The sequence below is a fragment of the Lutjanus erythropterus genome, chromosome 10 (assembly GCF_056507025.1).
Source record: "Lutjanus erythropterus isolate fLutEry1 chromosome 10, fLutEry1.hap2, whole genome shotgun sequence".
In the NCBI taxonomy this organism is placed as follows: Eukaryota; Metazoa; Chordata; class Actinopteri; order Lutjaniformes; family Lutjanidae; genus Lutjanus; species Lutjanus erythropterus.
Window position 1 is genome coordinate 4411909 of NC_139326.1, and position 22785 is coordinate 4434693.

The window sequence follows — 22785 nt, forward strand, 5'->3', positions numbered from 1 at the left end:
GCATGCAGGGTTGCTAACATTAGCAGTGCTAGCAGCAGCAGTCTGCCCTCCTTGCAGATGAACGTCCACTTGCCTGTGGTGAATGTGCTCACACACATTACTCCAGTGGAGTGGTTATAGGCCAGTTTATTCTGACACAGTGCTTATTTTCATTTCCGTTTTAAAATTTTGGTGAAGATGTCATCTTAAAACATTGCTGGATTACAACATCCAGCCATTCGTGAAGTGAGAGGTGAGCTGATGCTAGTGAAGGGTGGTTGTGTTAACATCTTGGACGCAACAGTTAACTGGAGTTGTACATTAATAAACAGTTAGATTAACGGAGTAGTATTTCCAGTGCCAGCTACCAAGGGTAACGTTTGATTGTTCATCACTCATTATTATCTGTCGATGCATCTTTCTATCCATCTGTCTCACTCTCACACACACAGACACGCCCAGGATGTGACACAAACCTGCTTCTCCTCTGTCGTGGAGGACATTCATTTTGAGTTGTTTGAATTGAATTTAATCGGCTTATTTGGCTTCTGTCAGTCAGTGCTTTGAGTCACTCCTGTTATCTAATAAGCATTTCTGCAAACATTGAAGTCCTACATTTATTTGGATCAAGGCCAGAATGGTATTGACGGGATGTTGGAGTGAACTCGGTCATTTGGCCTCCGTGTATCTGCTGTTTACAACATGTTACACAACTAAAACTGTAGCTGATGTTTGATCTGTTTGTTCTTTCTTCTGTTACAGCCTCTGTACAATCAGCCGTCTGATACCAAGCAGTACCATGAGAACATCAAAATGTGAGTCTGTCACTACACACTTCCACATTGTTAAAGGTTTTATATCCAGCTATTTAAGTATAGCTCACAAACTGCTGAAGAGTTAAACCATGGAGCTCATGCTGGATCAGCCACGGATCTCTAAGGTTTGGTGTATTGTATAAATAATTTGTTAATAATTTATTTAAAGCATCCCTGATGCTCTTAAAAGGTCAAATGCCAAACTATATACCAAACTGAAATTCATAAACAACTAGGCCTGTGACAATAACTGCATAACTGAAATATTGCCGACATATGATGCCTTTATTGTCATCACTGAAATGTTTTTATAGGGTCAGACTCATATATTATCAATATTGCACCAGATAATGAATGTGAAGATGGCACATGATTTTGAAAGCAAGTGTACATTATAATAATGAAAAGTAATAGTGAAAGTAATGTTGCACAGTTTATTAAAACATGACATTAAACGTAATAGAAAAAAACAATATTGCACATAATAATAAGAAGCCTAATATGGTCCATGATGTTTAAAATGTTGCACACGATAACAAACATAATATAGCCCATAATACTGAAAATACTGCTCATGATAATGAATATAATGTAGCCCGTGATATTGAAAATATTGCACATAGTAAAAAACATAGTATGGCCTCTGATATTTTAAATAATATTGCGCATAATAATGATATGATGCGTTTTCAACATGGTAACAAGAAATCCATACTGTCACAGCCCTAAGAAAAACTCGAGTCACCCTTTACTACAGGGAGAAACTTGACCTGTCATTAATGGCGTTTATAGGGGTTATTTGTTTGCGTACAGATGTAATAAATCTGAGCCGATCCATGAAGTTCCTTGAAATAATATAAATGGTTGAAATGCAGTCAAGAGAACTCCTGTGGGTTCTTCTCTGTAGTCTTAAAACTACTACCTGTGGAAATTGAAACCTGGTGACCTTAGCAGCTATCAATTCCCGCAACGGGTGTACTCTGTAAGAGAGACTCGCCACTTTTCTCCACCCACACACCTCAGCTCCCCCTTCTCTCCTGGCAAACTGCAGAGAATGGCATTTCAGAGCGGGATGTGAAATTGCCATTATGTAAACTCGGTAATGAAACTTACTGGAATAAACGTGTGTAACGAGGGCAGCCACAGAGGGTAAAATATTAATGAAAAACGACCTGCACTGTCAGTTTTATGTAAGACTGCTGCTCTTTGTGTGCCTTCATGCCTTGAATTTGATACGTGGTTAAGATTTTAAATTGAGTATACCTGTTTTCTCCCTTTTAATTATGTTAGTTTTCATTGAAACTTCTACATGTTGTGAGGGCCTTGAATATATGTGATTAAAACTTTATTTCAGAGAGATTATTTTGCATGCTTCAGAATATGAGTGCAACCTGGTGTTTGTTTTTTATATACATGCCAAATAAAAAACAAAATTTAGGTAGAAAATTAGCAACCCTTTAACATTAAGTAGATATATTTCCATTGACAAATGTACAGATACTTGAGCCCTATTTGAGTCATTTTGCCATGAATAGAGCCTCAGATAATTTGTGCTCAAATTAGAGGTGTGTAGTAAAGTAAAGGAAATTTTTGCCTTACATTTCTCTTAGGGCAGAGCATTATATCAACCTATTGTGATATGAGACTAGATTTTATATTAGATTTTGTGAATCGCTATATCATGATATTGCAAGAGTATAGTCTTTTCCTGGTTTAAAAGGCTGCATCACAATAAAACAATGTAGTCTTCTTATCTTACCAGGTAAAAAAGCCTAATGTCGTGCCTTGAATATTGTTGCAATATTGATACATGTCAAGGTTTATTGTGACATTTGATTTTGTCCATATCACCCAGCTCTAATTATTTGTACTTAACTTGACTGTGGTATTATTTGTGTTTATGCACCCCAAACAGCCAGAATACATTAGCCATAAGCTAGTGAGCAGCGGCAGGCCTAGAGGGTGTGTGTGTGTGTCTGTCTGTGTGTGTGTCTGTGTGTGTGTCTGTGTGTGTGTCTGTGTGTCTGTCTGTGTGTGTGTGTGTGTGTGTGTGTGTGTGTGTGTGTGTGTGTGTGTGTGTCTGTGTGTGCGTGTGTGTGTGTCTGTCTGTGTGTGTCTGTCTGTGTTCAGTTCAGCCTCTGATTGAACTCAGCTCTCACCAGAGACTCTGGTTCTTTCTGTTATTTCCACTCAGTCCCCTCTCCTCTCTGCACATTCATAAATAAAGTACGTCTCCTCTAGTCAGTAGTCAACATGGATAAAGATTGACTTGTTGCATTACATTATACACCTAACAGTGGAGTTTGGCACTTCTGTGGCTTGTTACTGCAGAAGCGAAAATGAAGATAAATCAATTTTTTAATACCAAAAGTTTAAGAAATTAAGTCTGAGCCCCGCCTGCCACTTCCTGCTTGGCCCATAGACTTTACATTGTGATGCTGTCACCAATTTAGAAATTGTTTTTCTCAGCTTGAGGAAAGTTTTACAAATATAAAACATCAATGCATAAAAAAATCATTGCAGAAAGAGTCATAATTGAGCTTGTTTGCAGTTTGTGGCATCTTGTCAACAGTTTTGCAGACGTTTTATGATGGTGGTCTGGGGGAAAAATGTTTTGAGGGGCTGCAATACCATGAGTGGCCACTGGTTAACAAGGCCGAGCAGCGTCCAGGTCTTAAATATACATCCATAAACTGTTCCTCCTTTCCACCCAGTCGTCCACACATCAATCTGCAAAGCACCATAATGCGTGCAATTTTTTACATTTTTTAAATTTATAATTCCAACTTGAGTGAATGACATGTTTTTGCATTAGCCCTTTATACACAGATATCCCGCAATATCACCACAACTAAGGCTTGCCTTTAAGCCAGCTTAGTGTATTTGCACTGAACCAAGCAGTGCCTGCGTTGTGGAATCAGAAAAGGTGTGACGTAACACAACAGCACACCAGTCCAAAAGTTCATCTGCTCGTTTATAATTGCACATGGAGTTGATAACAACATGAATTTATAGCATAATTATGTGTTCCTGTATAAACTTACCATTGCTTCTTGTGCAACAGATAATTTTAAAAGATAGACTTGTGTGATGATCTGTGAGGAGGATTTCTCTCCTCCTGCTTGCCTCTGTGTGGCTGCTTAAAGCATGCAGCTTTGTGTCGGCACCACAGAAAGTGTCTCTCTGCTTAAAACAGCTGACAAATATGTGGTATAAATCTGAAATTTACTGTAACTCAGCTGCTTCCTGAACAGCTTACCCTTTTACACAGATGTGATCCAGCTCTGTTACAGCTCTTTACCACCTCCCTCAGCAGATCAGAGATGAAACAAAACTGAAACTGACCACCTCTGCATCTTTGATACAGAAGGCAAGGGGGAATAAAGGTGCAATATTCCTGCCTTGAATGGGCTGTGTAAAAGGGGCTCTATATTTTGTATGTGATCGACCTGTATGAAGAATTTGCTTCACTTTATGTCTGAATGTGCCATTAGAGAGAAAAAAAACAACAACAAAAGAAATCACAATTGATCTAATTAAAAGAGCAGAACACCTTTCTTTGCATCCAAGGTTGCGTTAGATCAAAGATTCATAAATCATTACAGTTTCAAATATTAGTGGATATGTGCAGGAAGAGCAGTGTAGCAGAGTAACCCTGCTATGTCTATCAATAAGGCTTATGTGCATCTGTAATCTTTTAACGACCATAATTCAGTGCAGCACATCAAAGGGCAGCAGGAGGGTTATAATAGCTCGCCTCCATCATTGGCACTTTGGTTTGGGCACAGTGGCATACCACAAGATGTGTCTGACCTCTTAGCCACACACAGCTCTGTCTTCACTCCTTTTGATCCCTGCACCGTTTGATCAGTATTATTGCCTCAAAGGACTTAACTGAAAACTCGACTCTGCTCTGTGTGTGTGTGTGTCTGTGTGTCTGTGTGTGTGTGTGTGTGTGTGTGTGTGTGTGTGTTATTAAATACCACTGCGTCGCTTTGACCCTGCACAATTGACTTCTTTGTTTTGCTAACCGGTTTGATAACCTTGGCTCTCGTCCCTGCTGGGATAGATGAGTACCAATATCTGTGTCAAGCCCCCAGCTCCTGAACACACACAGTGGATTTTAATCCTCAGTGGATGATATAAGTTTGCCAATATCCTTTGCATATGCAGACTACAGTCCAGATTCTAAAAAAAAAAACATGAAAAAACAGGATGCAGTCATTTGTAAACAGTGTTTACCAACAGCAGTATTACGAAGTTTCCTGAACCAGGGTTACTGTGTGTGCTGGAAGTCTGAAATCCAATAATCTGAATTTTAGGCCTTAGAATGTACAATTTTGACAGGTCCTAAAAATGCTGCATTAATTTCAGTCTCATATTTAAATTCAATTTTGGGGGGAAAAGTATTGATCACACTCAAACAAATGAAACCAACATGGTCTTAAAAAGTCTTAATTTAACTTGTTGAAACCCACAGAAGGCCTCCCATGTAGTAATACATGGTTTCTGCAGGCCCTTAAAAAGTCTAATATCAAATAATCTGTAAAAATGACTTTGACAAGTCTTGATTGAAAATTGACGTATGGTAATGTTACTGCTTAAAGAAAAATATGTTCAAATGTATTTTTGACATGAAATTGTAGTCTGTTTATAAAGCTGGAACTACAAAACTAAATCAACATTGAACCTATAACAAGTAATGCAAACTGTGCATGTACTTTTCTGCCAAAATGTTTGTCAAATAGGTCTTAAATTGAATCCATAATGGTCTTAAGAGGGTTTTAAAAAATCTTAAAATGAACTTGTTGAAACCTGCAGACACCCTATAAATATCCTTTATATTTCCCATCCTTGCTTGTAACTGAGCCTTTTAAAGATGCCCCTTTCATTCCCCATCATGATGCTATCACCTGTTCTGTTGCCTCTGTCAACAACTGTTTTTTCTCTCCACCCCCACCTACGTCTGGTGTTGGGTGTCTGTCCAAAGAAAAAAAAAAAAACACTTCAAAGATAACACAGCTTCTTTTTAAAGAATAACTCGAACATGTCACTGACAGTTGTCTGGGCATAAAACCAATGATTTGTTGATCTTTACAAATCAAGACTCAGTAGTCTAACAGTAAAATTGAATAATGACCTCAAAATCGAAAGTCAAAATTAATTCTTGGATTTGGAGAATCATGACACCCTTTACACAGTGTCTCAACTTTTTGGGATTTTGGTTTTTACTGTGAAAACAGAATTAAACTTTGATGTCTGAAAAGCCTTTGCTCGGTGTGGTTATACCACTGGAGAACATCTGTTCCAAGTGTGTGTGTATAATGAATCTTTCAGCCGTCATGTTTTGGAGGTATTATGCTAAATTACAGTGTTCTCTGATATCTCAGAAATGGCACAGGCTTAGAGCGGGACAAAGGGAACCTTTCGCAGGGGTTCAGGGTTGCTAATCTCTCCCTTTGCCATCTGGTGTCCAGAGGACAATGCCGTCTCTGTCTTTAAAGGGTTTAATCTATCAGTCCTGTTTTTGCCATACCAAGTTAGTTCTCACTGATTATATGCCCCGACAAGTGTGGATATCGACAGTATCTAGCTGGATTTGGCAGCGTTCGTCTTTGCTGTTGCAATGGCTTGACTCAATGTGTCTGTTTGTTTGTGTGGGAGTGTTTATGTAGGTTCAGGGTTAAGGCTGTTTAGATTTAACTTGCGTTTGTTATTCCAGATAACATGTTCGGGAAATGAAGAATAGGTCACCCTGTGTGTTTATCCCTCTAGACCCTAAATGTTGCTATCTTCTAATCTTCACAAAACTCATAAACCACCGGCAGTAGCCCACTTCCTCATCTTCTTCCCTTGCCCGTGACCTGAAGGACCCTGCGGCTCAGCCGAAGTGACTAATGTAGAATAAGATTACATTAATCAGCGGGGAACGTGACCTTACAACTGACAGATTAAGTGTCAGGAATAAAATTCTGTCTCGCAGCAAAGAAAGAGACAAACCGAGTGGCTGCCTAAGGAGATTACTGGCCCTGACCTTTATTTGAAGCACTGTGGCTCGGTGTTCCCACACCAGACAAGTTTTATAAGTTTGGCTCACCTCGCTGTCCTTTCCACCCAGAAGCAAGCTTGAGTTTATCGAGCGGTGGCATACAAGGACGGGCATTGTTTGTGTTTGTGTGAGTGTGTGTGTTTTTTTTGTTTGTTTATTGGGTAAAGAAGTGAAGCAGAAACAGCAGAGCAGAGGGTAGAAAATGCGTACCCGAGGATCAGGGGAACATCATATACTTATATGCAGGTTTTTTAAACGCAGCTAAAAATAACAAGTGACCCTTTCCTATCTGTGTGTTTTTTTTTTTTTTTCTGATGTGCATTGGAAAGCCAAGACTCAACCAGGGATGAAACAATACGTTTCATGATAAACTGTGATGAAATTCCAGACGATTAGTACTAATGTTTCAAACTTAAATTACATCGGAAATCTCTTATATTGATTTCCACTTTTGGTTCAAATCTATCACTATTAATGGATGATTACTACAACTGAATTGTTTTGTTTTTATTTATTTCTTATGCAGATTACCATTTGATTGACATTTTTATATTTATTATATAAAGTATATATATAGAAGTATATATATAAAGTATATGTATAAAGTAATGAAACTGAGTGTCACTATTTTTTCCTCACTAAGAGCCTGCTAAAGAGAGTGTTACGTGAACCGGCTTCCCTGTGCACATTTGTTCTTTGTCTCCATCACTAGCAGACTGTTTCTCATTGTTTGAGTAGACTACACTGAAGAACCCCAAGTTTCGCTGCTGCATGTCGTTGGCTTGTTTCTGACAGTGTGTCACCATAAGCTTTGAGGATACTACATTCTTCTTAATGAGAAAATTACTTTTTTCTTCAGTGTGCACAAAGGAAACGGAGGCAGTAGAAGATGACTTACAGCAAGGCAAAGTATTGTGCGTGTAAAGTAAACAAACCCGGAAGAATGACTGTGGTTTCAAAATTGTTTTCCATATGTTGGCATATGTGAAAAGACCCAAAATGAAAATGTAATCCAACAACTTGATTACTGTTAGTGGATAATTTAAAAGGTATTTGTTTAGAATTTATTCTGTCCCTAGCTTTTTGATCCATAGAGTAAATTCTGTCTAGTATCAACCGAAGTTAGCAGCAGTCTACCAGATGCAGCAGCGACGTGGCCATCAATGAAAACAGTGACAGCGCATCATTTCAGATCATTGAGAGGTTCTCAGTATGAATCTTTAAATTATTACAGCGTGTGAGCAGAGAGAAAGCGTCTGTGTTTTCAGCTTACATTCCTTTTGTGGCTTCTAACTGAATCTCTGTGGTCTGAAGTTCAGTTTCTCTCCTGCGTCACTGACTGTATTTTCACTCACATTCAGCTGATAGGGTGAAGAAGACGGAACTTAATTATTATTGATTAATTAATTATTATTTGATTATTAAATGAAACGCCAACTACTTTGGTCATCAATTGGTTTTAGAAAAAAAAGTAAAAATTCTCTCCTTTCGACTTCTTAAATGTGAATATTTTCTGGTTTCTTTACTCCTCTCTGACACTGAACTGAATATTTTTGGGTTGTGGGCAAAAGGAGACATTGGAGGACGTCAACTTGGGCTTTGAGAAACACTGATGAACGTTTTTCACCATTTGACATTTCATGGACCGAATAACCAAACAATTAACAGAGAAAATAACTAATGATAAAAAGAATTGTTAGTTGCAGCCCTAAAAACAATGGAAAAAAGGATTAAGTGAAATATAAAATGACCGTGACTAGGGATGGAACAGTAATAGGTTTCATGATAAACTGTGATAAAATTCCTGACGATCAGTATTATCGTTTGATTACAGCACTTTGAAAAACTCATAGTAAATATTGTTTAGCATTAACTGAAGTTAGCTACGGACTGACTGATGCAGACGCAGCAGCAACAGGTATTTGTTTTGCAGCAGTAAAAACACTGACATCGCAAAGGATGTGATGCAGAAACAAAATCATTGAGAGGTTTTCAATATAAAACTTGACTGTGTGTATCTGTACTGTTTGAACATCTTCATCACGGTTTATTAACACCACATTAATACTAATAACCATTATAAGTTGGTTCACTATAATTGTGATGTGAAAATTTTATACTGTCTGATCTCTAACTGTGGTTACTGTAGAATCGTTTGACCTAAGAATGAATACTGATTGTACCTTTTCCCATTGAAGACAAAAGCCAGATGTTAGTAGGTTTTTGTCCAGTGTAAAAAGGGACTTTAGATTTATTATGTGACAAATGTGATGAAGTGTTGTCTTGAATGTCCTCACCTTATCCCCTTGCTTCTGTTTTCTCCCTCTGCTTCTCTTTCTTCACCCTCTCAGAAACCAGGCGATGAGGAAGAAGCTCATCTTATACTTCAAGAGGAGAAATCATGCTCGTAAGCAGTGGGTAAGTGGAGAACTCAACATTTTTTGACTCTCTGCTGGGACTCGGCCCATGACGGATGACTGGTGTGAAACTGGGCCAGCTGCTCCTTGAAGTCAGTGACCATTTTAGGCGGACCAGAAAGAAATAGAGTATGATCTGTCAGTACTTTGCCTTGGGGGAAGCGATAAAAAAAAATTCTCATCTGAAAGAAAAACCTTGATTTTCTTTTAAATACTTCTGTTGTCAGCCAAGCACATATAATGAGCATCATACAGGGTTCGTCTGCGCTCTTGCCTGCCAGTGATTGAGCGAGACCGAGCCAAAGATCATGACTATAAATAAAGCAGGGATCAATGGGGTGAGCTCTGATGCTAGAGCCAGGCAGACATCTTAAAATCAACTGGCTGGACTGAAAACCGTTATTGGAAATCAAGACCACAGTTTTACTATGAAATTTGCATCTATCCACGAGTCGGAAATATGATGAGAAAATAGCCTTTTTAACTCCTTCCAACCTCAGAGATGGTGCCAGCAACAACTCACAGCTCTGCGTATGTTATGTATTGCAAGTTTATGTGAGGCCAGAAAGAAGAGTTGAAATGCAGCACCTGTATGAAAGTCGTGGGCGAGCGTCCAGTCTTCTCCCGTGCTGTGTTTGAGTGGGGGGGGGGTCGCTCCTCGTGGGCAGAGTGTGGGGAGACATCACCTTTTGGTTTTACGAGCCCTCTGAGGGTCGTGTCTCCACCAGGTTTAATGGTCTGCTTTACAGCCTGCCTGTGAGGAAGCTGGGAAAACAGCGGGGCTGTCGTCTGCCAGAGTCGTGGCTCAAGGCCAGACTCCCTCAGGAATACCAACACCTCACTTTGCCCCCTCTGAGCACATAGAGGTGGGACACAACAGAAAGAAAACTGAATATAATAAAAGAAAAATAAGAATCTTTCAGTGTTTGGGCAGCCTTTATCAATGCAAATCAAAAGTGAAAATATGACATTCCAACTAGAGCTGCATAAATAAATTGATTATTAATCGATTATCAAATTAATGCCAGCTATTTCTCTAGTCAATCAGTTTGAGTAATTATTTAAGAATAAGAAGACAAAATTAAATGTGAATATTTTCTGGTTTCTTACTGTTAAATTGAATTTCTTTGTCTTGTGGGCAAACCTGACATTTTTCTGATGTTTTATGGACCAGACAACTAATCATTTATCCTGGAAAATAATTTTCTTAATTAAACGATTGGTTGTTTGGTCCATAAAATGTCAAAAAATGGGTGACAAGTGTTGATCAGTGTTTTCCAAAGCCCAAGGTGATGTCCTCAGATGTCCTGGTTTGTCCACAACTAGAGCTGTCACAATATCAGTTTTTTACTACACAATTAACAAGATCAAAAGAATTCATGAACGATATTATCATGATATCTACAGAAAACAAACAAGTAAACAAAAAAGCAGTCGGTCAAATTCATGCATCTTGCAGGCAAAATGGCTTATTGCTCTTTATTTGTAGAAAATAAATAGGCCAAGGATCAAAGAAAGGACATCGTGTATGTTAATTGAGAAGATAACTTTCATATAAGAAATAGACAAAACATGTTTGAGGAAATCTGGAAACATTATTACATATGTTCATCTTTTGTTAGTTAAACATGCGTATTAGTGTAATGCTTTGTTTGTGTCATTGAGAAGGATTTTAGAAAGTGGGGGTGGGAACATTATCTGTCCTTGTCATTTGTTCTGATAAAAGAAAACTAATAAACAGTGTTTACAAAAATGTTAGAGCAGCCTGAAATATCACTCTGTGCTTTGGGGGATGTCGTGTTCTAGCAGACTGTTAAATGTTCTGTAATTGTACTTTGTCAGACTGAATGCTCCATTAGTTTTGTGTCTCGACATCAAAGGGAAGACAGAAAGAGATAGTGTTGATGTTTTAGTGTAGATCTGCAGTGGATTGAGAGCTTTTTCTCTCTGTGGCGCTTCAGGAACAGAAGTTTTGCCAGCGCTATGACCAGCTGATGGAAGCCTGGGAGAAGAAGGTGGAGCGCATCGAAAACAACCCGCGGCGCCGAGCCAAGGAGAGCAAGGTGCGGGAATACTACGAGAAACAGTTCCCAGAGATCCGCAAGCAGAGAGAGCTGCAGGAGCGCATGCAGAGGTGAGAATACAGGATTTTTTTTCTCTCTTTGACAGCAGACAGTGATTGCGCTTTAATTTCTACAAGTGACTTAATCACTTTGATTTGTTTCCCAGTTACTGTTGCTGTAAATAATTACTGTGCATTTATTTCACTGTGCAGTGGTAATATTCTGGAAGTTTTGATTGACAGTCTTCTGTATCTTTTGTTCTGTAGCCGTGTTGGGCAGCGAGGAGGTGGGCTGACCTCATCTGCAGCTCGCAGTGAACATGAAGTCTCTGAGATCATTGATGGAATATCAGAGCATGAGGTAAGCTCTTCTGTTAAAGATGGTTTGACACGCCACCTGCTCTTCTGTTGTACCAGTGTTCACACCATCACACTGACATTTGAAGTGCTGTAGTAGCCTAACATCTGGACATCTAGGACTAATACCCATCTCTGAGGTGCTGGATGAGAACTTCACATTTAAAACATGTTAACGTTTGCCTTCCACATACAAAAGCATATATATAATAATGTTTACTTGTTTCACTTGCAGTTTGGTGTATTGAAGATAGTAGGAACAGAATCATGAAAGCAGCCTGCAGGAATGTGACTCGAGCCATCTTAAATCACTGCAGCATAGTTTTGTTTTGGAAGCATCTGCCACCCCATGTTGTCATATAATCCAGCTGTTATGCAGATGCTTTGGTGTGCCACTGGAGTATCTGTGGTAGTTAAGTGAGCAGGGTTAGCCAAAGCTAAATCGTAGCCCTTAAAGGGCACCACAGCCCAACAGCAGCACAGCTGCTTTCAATTGAAATGCTCCCAAAACTTTGATAGTTTCTGGTGGTTTTTACTGCCTGTCTCTTTTTTTTTTAAAGTCTCCCCTCCTTTCTCTTTCCTCCATTTATAATGTGCACAGTTGACACACAGTGTCAGCTGTTGGTGCAACAGTAATTATTGTCTGTGTCTTCTGTATAATATTTCTATGATGAATCTAAAATTAGAGGCAGAAAATGGAGACTGTCAGCAAGGGCAACAAAATCATAACCATGTAATATGTGCAGCTTTAGATGCCTCTGGAAACATTTCAGTTAGGCCTTTCACAGTTATTATATATTCACCTGATCACGATTATTTGAGGTGACAGCAGTCATTTTGCAGAAATGCTGGAATCAGTTCCATTCACTTGCATAAAAACAGCTGTATGAATTTAACAGAAATATCATATTTTACCATTTCCACGTTGTTTTCCACAGTTTAAGGCTCAACGTTAATCATCTTGTGTTCATCTTGAGACACTTAACTTCTAATATTCAAAAATTGTTAGTGGATGGAAAAGCATGTTATTATAAATTTGTTTAAATTAAAATTTGGTTGTGAATGACAAAGATATGACCTGTTTTAGCCATTGGCACTTTTTATTGTAATTATTGATACCTGTCATTGTCAATCTTTGTATATTTCAGTAATAGACTTTTTATGTTAAAGTTATCATTTAAGTCACATCTGCTCTGTGCAGTTATTGTTTCAAAAGCCTAAAAGGCAAAGAGAAATATGTTTGGCTTATAATAGTGCCATAATATAACCAGAAAAAGACAATTGGATCATAAATCACACTTACTTATGTGACAATTAATGGTTAACTAAAACTTTGTGATTTCATGACATCATCCACAGGTTCACTATCACAAGTATCCTTGTCCAGGAAACCTTTCTCTCATGTCCTCTGAAGCAAATTATGAAAACGCAGTGAAATTACCTTGTCTTGACCTCAAACATATCAGACAAATTCTTTCTGACAGGGTTCATACTTTGATTATTCAAGTTAAAACCTAACTTGCCCCCGTTTTAAAAAATCTTTTTCATAAAAACCATAGAATATATATTCATTAATCTGTTTTGTTGGATAATATTCACACAAAATGCAAACATGCTCGCTGACCTCAGCAGATAAATATCTTGCTCATCATATGCAGCAGATTTGCTTGGCCTGAGGTGTCAGACTCCTACAATGTGACACTCTGCTCTCCCTGTTGAGGGTAATTGGTGCTCTGAGCAGACAGTGTCGTGATATCCACTAGTCAGTCACACATTAGACCTGTTCCTCTTATGTCAGCCAGGTCCCATTAGGCTGAGCAGTGTGTCCAATCAGATTGTCTTGTCTCATCTCAAGAAAGGCTCTCTACCTTTCTCTTCAAAATAGCACAGTGCCCTTCCATTACTGCCGTCTCTGTCCTCTCCTGACCTCAAACACTGTCTCATTTCTTTCCTTTTTAGATTGTAAAAGAAAGAGTGACAGGAAAGATGTCTGTTTTCAGTTGTTGACATTTGACACACGCTTTAACCTGCTGAGCCAACAAGACACCCTAAACATCCTCTCTTGAACTCCTGCACCCTTCAAAACACACTGCATTACCACATAGGGTTTCATATAGCACATGCCAATATAAGCACTGTGCTGTCAGATTGTTTCCCTCTCAAGACCAACCCACTCACTCCAGGATGTCGGTTTCTGTGTGTGGCATTTGTGTGTGTCAGAACACAGAGAAGCAGATGCGACAGCTGGCCGTCATCCCTCCCATGCTGTTTGACGCCGAGCAGCAGCGCATCAAGTTCATCAACATGAACGGCCTGATGGACGATCCAATGAAGGTGTACAAGGACCGGCAGGTTATGAACATGTGGAGCGAGCAGGAGAAGGACACTTTCAGAGAGAAGTAAGGCAAACGTAGAAAAATGTCTCCTTTAGTCTTGATTCACTAGCAGCTGGATTGGGTTTTGTTGCCCAAAAAAATCTTTTGATGGTCACATTTTGGGATTTTGCACCCAGAATACAATTTATGAAAACCTTCCTTGTTTTTTCTCAGGCTTTCCACATTAAACTCTGTACATTTTTAATGTTGTTATCAATGCCCATATTGCCTTCCAGCATCTTTCTAATTTTGTAGGCGTAGAGCTTCAACAACAGAGTGTCTTTACTTTCTGTGAAATATGTGTGACCGATAAAGGGTCCACAAGTTGTTGGTAAGGAAGTGAATCTTCCCCTTTCGTGAGAAACGAGAGGAGGCGTTTCAAGCTGCCAAATCGAATCAAGCCCACACAGTAAAATCAGTGCCTGTAAAGGCTACCCACATGCAAGAGGAAGAGCTTCAGTTTCTTCTTCTTCTAATAACTCTGAGCCAAAATATACAGTAAGAGATTTGATCACTCATGACTGTTTTTTGTAATGTTTGAGGCCAGTTTTTTTTTTGCTTTAGGATCAATGAAAGAGATTTCATTTTGAATTTGTTTTTCTGTTTCAGCACAGACGTCACCCCATCAGTGGTTCTCTTTGTTTTATTCTCTGATCTGCTTCAGCAAATGCCAGTTATTTGAATCATTTCAGTAGGAAGTTGTAAGAATCTCTTTGTTCTGCTCCCACAGGTTCATCCAGCACCCCAAAAACTTTGGTCTGATTGCCTCTTTTCTGGAGAGAAAGGTATTGATTCATTTTCTTTTATGGTGTTTTTCTGACTGATCCAGTCATCTCAGCAAATGATTGTTTAAAAAAAAAGAAAGAAAAGAAAAACTGACATTTCTTTCATGTTTCAGACCGTGGCAGAGTGTGTCCTCTTTTACTACCTGACCAAAAAGAATGAGAACTATAAGAACATAGTGCGGAGGAACTACAGACGCCGAGGAAGAAGCCAGGTACTCTCACCTTTCAAGATGATAGTTCAAAAAGATGCTCAATCAAACAACATGCAGGCCTGAAAATCTGACGGGCACCACTCAGCCTTTTTTTTTCTGCACAGGCAGAAGCGCTGCATGTCTCCTTTTGTTATTGCTAGGCAACCAAGAAGTCAGCTGCTGTCACTTATCTAATGACAGTAACTAAAAACTGGATTTCCATTTCAGTCATTTCACCTCAGGCCTGATGCTGTTCTCTTGTTTTCAAACAAGTTTGGCAGGAACAGCCATGACTAACTTTGCCCCCATTTTTCTCTTACATGGCGAGGAAAGACTGATTTTATCCAGTTGGACAGCAGAGAATACGATTGTTTGTTTGTTTGACCTTTGTTTATACTCACGCGAGAAATTGTGGTGTGTGAGCAATGAGCATGCACAAAGACCTTTATGTTCAATGTGTTGTTTGTTGCAGTGTTCTCAAACTCCAGGGGTTGTACTAACAAAATACTTAATGAATAAGCAAGAAGTCAAGAAGTCTTACTGGGTGAACTTCGTTATCCAACATGGCTGCACACGCACTGGCAACAGTAGTAAATGCTGATGTAAACATGAACATTGCATTTGTGTACTGTAAATACTGTTGCTTACCTACGAATCATTTTTTTTTTTTTTTCCTGCTCAGTTCAGAGTCTCTTTGCTGTCCCTGCGGTCCCTCTCTTTCTTCTCTTTCTCACTCTCCCTCCCTATTTATGCGTGTGTGTTTCAGGGATGTGCTTTGAGTTGGCATACAGTCAAGTCTTGTTGCCGTTTGCCAAGTTAGATAAAAACCTGTTATCTTTGTTATTTGAGCTGTCCCTTATTTTTTCTTCATTTTTCAGAGCGCACAAATGGAAACTAGTTTGTAGTTGCATTGGATGAAGCAGCCTCTTCACTTGTTGAAGTGTTTTATCATTGTGTCACTGAAGAAATTTGACAAACCACAATACTGTTGCAATGGTTCGTTCATTTTTTTTATATCAGTTTGGGAGGATTTTGAGCAATTATTCATCTGGAAAACATCAAACCGATCTGGCAAAACTGTAGATGGCGTCCATGTTGACATAAAAAGCTCAGTATGCGCAGTGGGCGCCTAGTTACAAAAATTCAGAGCTGCACAACCAAATGCGAAAGATATGATGATGTCATTTTTGACACCCTAGGGTGCCCACAGATAAACAAGAGATATCTGAACAAAAACAACATGCAAAAGGATATAAAATCTTTGAAAACTAGTGAAAATGGGGCATTGTATTGCTTAAAATGTTTGAATACGGCCTGGCTGCTATTTTACACTGCATGCAGCACGTATACAGCATGCCTGCTGTGCGTGTACTGCACACTATCTGCAGCAGCCAAAATACGTTAATTAAAATGGTAATGGATTCTGTGTAGTTACAAACTACAGATACAAACGCAGCACACTGTAGCTGCAGCAGTGAATATGAACCTTTCCTGTCTTATTTTTTGGAGGTACCTGATGAATTAGAAAATATATAACTGTTATACACTCAGTCGAACTAGTTGGATGATATCATTCACCATTTTCGGCCCAGACATCGGGATTCCTTTTTCAGGTTGTCCCCTGTGCACGTTGCTTAGTAACCACCTACAAATGCCCTAGCAACCATGTGCGCGTTACTCACAGCACATCCTGTTTATTTGTTGTCCTGTAATTCAGTTCAGAAATGGATGAGTGGGTTTGGAGTCTGTATAACGACACGCAGCATGACGTGCAGTGCACATATCACCGCCATGCTCCAAGTGGTGTAAAATAGCCTTTAAAATAACTACCAACATTGGAACTATTAAGTTTGCAAAAATATCAGTAATTTGATCCTTTTTTGATACAATGTATTTAAAATGATTTGATCTCCATTAATTATACATTCAATAGTTTCAGAAGTACCAAACCTTTAAAAGAAGTAATAAGCAAGTGCTCATTTAAGACCTCAATTTAGTCCTTACTGTCCTGTCTGAAATTTGAAACTTTTTTCTTTTTGACATATTGGGGACGTATTGAGTTTTTTAAATTTTTTATACTAGTAATGTGTTGAAGTTAAAAACGTTAGCAGCTATAGTGATGTGTTTGCAGAGCAGTGAGCTATTCTGAGCCACAGATGTAGTGATCCTTTGATGAAGAGGAAAAAAAGAGAAACACCAAAGGTCGCACAGCTGTGCTGATCAAGTGCCACAATTTGCTCAACCTCATCATGTCAGCGTTGTTTCTGTACTGACAGTTTTTTTTTTTTTTTTAACACTGAGGTCATTTCTGTTGCTAATGAGCTCCCAGTTATTACTTATCCTCAGATCAGGTGCTAGCTGTTAAATCTCATGGTGGCAAGCGCTGAGGAAATGGCACGTTAATTTACTGGCGACCTTTTCCTGTGGGTACGACGAGCACGGTGTCGCCTCATCTCTCCTGAACAACCCTCTGCTCATTACCTGCTGGCTGAGTAGTAGCTAGTGCTAATAGCTCACAGTCACAGAGGGAGGTAGCTGCAGTGGAGGAACAGAGAGTGCAGTGCAATATGTCAGAGTGACTGCAAATGCTAACAGAGATTATGCTTTGGTAGTGAAGAGGTGGTGAGGGTGGAGTAATAGCTTAATGTAAATGTTAATGTGTTTCCAGCCCCCTTGGAGCCTTTATATTCCCTACTGTGCTGCAGTGGAGTGGCTACTCTGTTGTCTTCTTTAACTACACCTTTTGTTGGGCTTTCAGCTAGCAGTGCTAACAGATCGTTGGTGGAACTATTGTCGGTGTGGACAGAGATTATTAGGCTGATGATGATGTGTCTGAGGCTGGAGACCATTAAGTTCTGCTCAGTTATGGCCCTCAAATTGCTTTTTGTCTGAGTTGATTTCAAAGAGAAACAGAGGACTTGTGATGATGTGCAAATAGAGAAAAAGGTGGCTTCTGTGTGTGAAAGGTGCTTTTTAAACTCACTCATCTCCCTGCTGCCTGACTGTTCGCCTTCTTTTCTGCGGTTGCTCTCTTGTTCTCTTAGAGTTGCCTCGCCAGGCGCCACATGTCATGTGTCTGTTTTTATTAAAAAGATCAGCTAAGGTTTATGTTCTTAGCTCAAAGGCAGCGAGAGCAAATACATCAAAGACTAGAAGTCCTTATTAGTATAATCATGTCTGCTTGGTCTATATTAAAGGGACAGCTCACCCAAAATAGAAAAATACTCTTACTTGTGGTCAAGCTGCAATGATTAGTCAATTATTAAATTATTATATTAAACTATTTTGATGATTGGTTAATCATTCTGAGTCATGTTTTACTAAAAATGTCCACATTTTTTTATTTAAGTATTTCACATGTGAATATTTTCTGCAAGACGCTTAAAGATGTCATTTTGGGCTTTAGAGGCAGTGGTCATCGTTTTTTTTTTTTTCCTTTTGTTTCCAGTTTTGGACATTCTGTACACAAAACAACTAAAAGATTAATCAAGAAAATTATTGACAATTTAATCGCTAATGAAATTGTTTCCTCATTGCAACTCTAACCTTTAGTGCTGTTTATCCATCCAGATAGTTTTGGTGTGACTCACAGAGTTTTGGCAACATGTACAGAGATGTCTGCCTTCAGTCCAGTATAATGGAACTAGATGGCCCTCGGCTTGTGATGCTCAAAGCACCAAAAAATACATTTGAAAAATTCAACGGCAATATCTTTTTCCAGGAATCATGACCCAGTCACTCAAGATAATCCATAGATCTTGTTGTGAGCAGTTTCATATAGGAACTGTTTTCTGTTTATGGTAGAATGTTAGACTCTACAGGAGCTACTTCTTTCTGCTAGAAAGATAAAAAGTCCTGCATGAAACTGCTCACAACAAGCTCTGTGGATTATCTTGTGTAACTGCATCATGATTTCTGGAAAGAAACACTGCTGTTGAGTTTTTCAGATGTAATTTTTGTGGTGCTTTGAGCACCAAAAATGCCTCTAGTTCAGTTATATTGGAGAGAAGGCAGAAATCTCAGGTAAGAGGAAAAATATGCATTTTTGATTTTGGGGTGAACTGTCCCTTTAAGCAGTGTTTCAGGTTTTCTGGTCCGACTGCGTGTCTGTTCTAATCTGAACTCTAACCCCAAAAGCCCAGACAGGCAGGAAATGGGTAAGGAAGTGGTTCTGGGTGCTTAAAGAGCAAATTTCTGAACTTTCATATCCTGTTTTGTTTTTGCATATGCAGAAAATGAAAAGGATTGTTTAGGTTAGTAACTATTCTTTACTTTAAACAAGTGAAATCATGTCTTTAGACATGTCAGAAATAGTAATTATTATTTTTCATCCTGCTGTGCTTTTGCAAACACCATGATGCCTCACGGTTGTTGTGTCACCTCATCAAAAAGCAAGCTAGACAGGCATGATACCGCCTGTAGCTGTGTGCCAAAGGTATGTCTGAAAAATGTCTGTCACAGGAAGTTCCTCCTCACTCACTGTTTGCAAACAAGCAGACAATGTCTGTGGTTAAGAGAGATGGCTTGTGGCTTGTAATTATTATAAACAATCACTTTTACCTATTGAGGTACTTACGGTCTTCACTCATTGTCACATAGGTTTTGCAGTCATGTAGTGTTATTCGGGGGGGGGGTGATGGGTTCAAACCCAGGATGCTAATAAGCATCTTATAAGGGCTTTGTTACTTTTAATAATGCTTATTACAAGCATCTTAATATAACTTGTTACCACAGTTACTACCCTGTTAGTGGATTGTGGTCTGCTTTTTATAACAAACAAAATACTATGCAAATACTAATAATATGCAAAATGATTCAGGTGATAATTGCATCTGCTTCATGTTTGTATGTCCACACACTGAATTATATGTCTTTGTTCAAATTGCAGGCAAATCAGATTTGTTTCTAAAGTCAGACCTTTCAGACACACTGCCTGACAGACAGACTGATTGTAATCTGCTTTCTGTAGAAAATAAAATTTGAGTAATGGGCAAAATGATTTAGGTGATAATTGTACCTGTTTTTCTTGTTTGTGCATCTGCACATTGATGTGTGTGTGTCTAAAGCTGGCCCCACACTTGAGGATAATTTGGCAGATTTTGGATCCGTTTTACCCTTCCTTACAACTACAGAGGCATTCTTGATTCGAGGCTGGTCTGGCCAGATTATCTGTTCACATGATCCTGCAGTGTGAGGCGTCTACGACATTATCTTAATGTTACTGACTGGACCAGATTCTCGCTGACTTTGAATTGTAAATATCAAACATGTTTGATATTTAAATAAATATCAAACATATTTGATATTTAAATAAATACCAAACATGTTTGATATTTAAATAAATACCAAACATGTTTGATATTTATTAAACATGTTTGATTTGAATTATCAAATATGATTGATATTTATGACTTAAAATCTGGATGATTATGTCACTGCTGAAGTGAAAGAGAGGTTTTGCTATGCAACTGTAAACATGTTAGCCCATGTGGCTAATGTTAGCTTGCATACAACTGCTGATGAAAACTGACATTAAAATCTCACCTCTAGTTCTCCCTGAAGAATAGACAGCCCATGTTGACCGCATCTCCCCCTAAATATTGCCATTCAGACTTGTTTAACTTTTGCCTTTGTTTCTTCTTGTTGCAAAGCGTTCATGTTACTACAGCAAGTTTTTTTTGCTACATTCATATCTGTTGTTTACATCTACAGCTTCACCATGAAATCACGTTCCCATGAAATCACACAAGGTTGTTCCTTCTGGCACAATAATCTTGATAATATCCTGTGGTGTGCAACATTTTCAAATCTTGTAGTGTGTGGGTGTTTGAGATGAAAGAGAAGATAATCTGAGGTTTCTATTGTTGTGTGTGGTGCAACCAGATTTTAAAATCTGTTGGGCCAGTTTAAGGCAGTGGTTTTTAAATTTTTTGTGCCCAAGATAGACCAAAGGGGCAAGCCGAAATCTCAAAGCATACCTGAATTCACATTCCTGCAAAATAGCCTCTACTGTATAACCCAACTAAGCAACAGAGACAGTGAGTACTAGTCAGTCAATCAGAGCTACTGATGTGTCACACCCCCCTAATTCCCCCAGTCTCCTAACTCTAAAGCTGGGGTTCACTTTGACTGAAGATTTTCAAAGGATTTTTTTTAGGATACAGACTTTTCCTCTGTACTGAAAAATGAGTGCATGTAAAGTACATATATTGTAAATTTAAAAATTCATTCACAGCTTTTTTGTAGTTGTATGTCCCACAGCACGTTGTTTGGGAACCGCTGCTCTAAGATGTCCAGTTTACGGGGGAGGTCAAGCTGTTTGTTTGCAAGTCCACAGTTACCTGGGATTATCTTTGTAATGATGTGCATTATTGTTTGTGTCTGTCTCATCACAGCACGGCCAGCAGCAGCAACAGCAACAACAAGTGCACCGCAGCAGCCAGGAGGACAAGGAGAAGGAGGAGAAAGAGAAGGAGGGAGAGAGGGATGAAGAAAAAAATGAAGCTGAAGACAAGGAAGATGGAATGAAGTGAGTCGCTTTTTAATATCTACTAAACCTTCCAGTCATGAGTCCCCTCATTTGTACCAAATGTATTTATTTGTGCTGTGGCAGTGACCTTACTCACTGATTCAATAAAAAAGCACACTGACAGAGTGAAAACATTTCCTCCACATTGTGAGAGCTGAACCTGCACAGCTGCAGCAATCTTCTCACTCTCCTCGTGTCTCCAACACACCATTTTAGAATTGTTCCAGGTCAGGCTGAAGCAGTAGGAGTAAGTTTTGGCGAGGGGGAGCGGATCTGGAAATCCAATCACTCTGTAACCCCTGAGCTCTTACTCCCTCACCTCCAGCCAGACTTTCCACCTATGGCAAATTCGAGCGTCCATTCGTCGTCCTTATTAAAACAGCTGTTTTCCTGTTTATGCTTCTCCCCTTCCCAACACCGAGCCAAGTGTCATTTTTTAAATTCTGAGCTTATTTTGTTAGTCTGGGGTTTTTTGCTGGAGAAAATAAGCAGTATGATTAACCTAGCTGTCAATTTGAGATGCCAGTGTGTTAGAAGGAATGTGTGTGTGCGTGTGCGTGTGTGGGTGGGCAGGAGGGTGGGTGTGTGCAGCGGTGGTGGAGGAGGTGTTTTCAGGCATGTTGCCAGCAAAAGATGCAAAAACAACAGATGGAATATCACTGCTTTCTGATGCCTGAAAATTAATAGATGAATACAGCCGTCTCTGTCTGAATTCATGCACTTTATTATGATATCATGTCAGCTGAAGCTACAGTACAATACAGTCGTTTGAATTATTATTAGGAGGTCATATTTATTAGCAGTTGTGCCGGACTATGAGATGATGATGAGGCATTGCGTGCTGCCTCTCCACTCCACTCGGAGGCGAGGCCAGGGGACTCCGTGACTCCCAGCACACCCTGCTGCCTGCCTGTCCCTGGCACAGCTGGCCTGCCTATATTTAGGGTGCAACCGGCTCCCCTCAGCAAGATTAATGGAGCTGTGGGAAGATGAATGGAGGTGCAGCGGGTTCAAACTCAGTGGCTGTCTCCCTGGCATGCCACTGTGCTGACACTCGATAAATTATCTCAGAGAAAAAAAGAAAGAAAAAAGCAGTGTCTATATACACATTCACATTCGGCCGTCCAAGTTTGTGTTTTAGTCTGCAGCTTCCTGTCCTCATGCTGACAAACAAGTCTGTGCCCATGCAGTGTAGATGTCAAAGGGATGTGACGGTGATGGACACA

The 22785-nt window shown here is 39.3% G+C and overlaps 1 protein-coding gene across 1 annotated transcript in view; it reads left to right on the plus strand.

Moving 5' to 3' along the window:
- ncor2 (nuclear receptor corepressor 2) overlaps positions 1-22785 on the plus strand; it is a 147176-nt gene that overhangs the window by 68897 nt on the left and 55494 nt on the right. Inside the window, exons 8-15 of the mRNA XM_084727921.1 lie at positions 742-794; positions 9195-9261; positions 11222-11394; positions 11590-11683; positions 13900-14078; positions 14785-14839; positions 14953-15051; positions 21426-21559. Coding sequence (XP_084584047.1) covers positions 742-794; positions 9195-9261; positions 11222-11394; positions 11590-11683; positions 13900-14078; positions 14785-14839; positions 14953-15051; positions 21426-21559 — 854 coding nt within the window. The remainder of the gene's footprint in view (positions 1-741; positions 795-9194; positions 9262-11221; positions 11395-11589; positions 11684-13899; positions 14079-14784; positions 14840-14952; positions 15052-21425; positions 21560-22785) is intronic.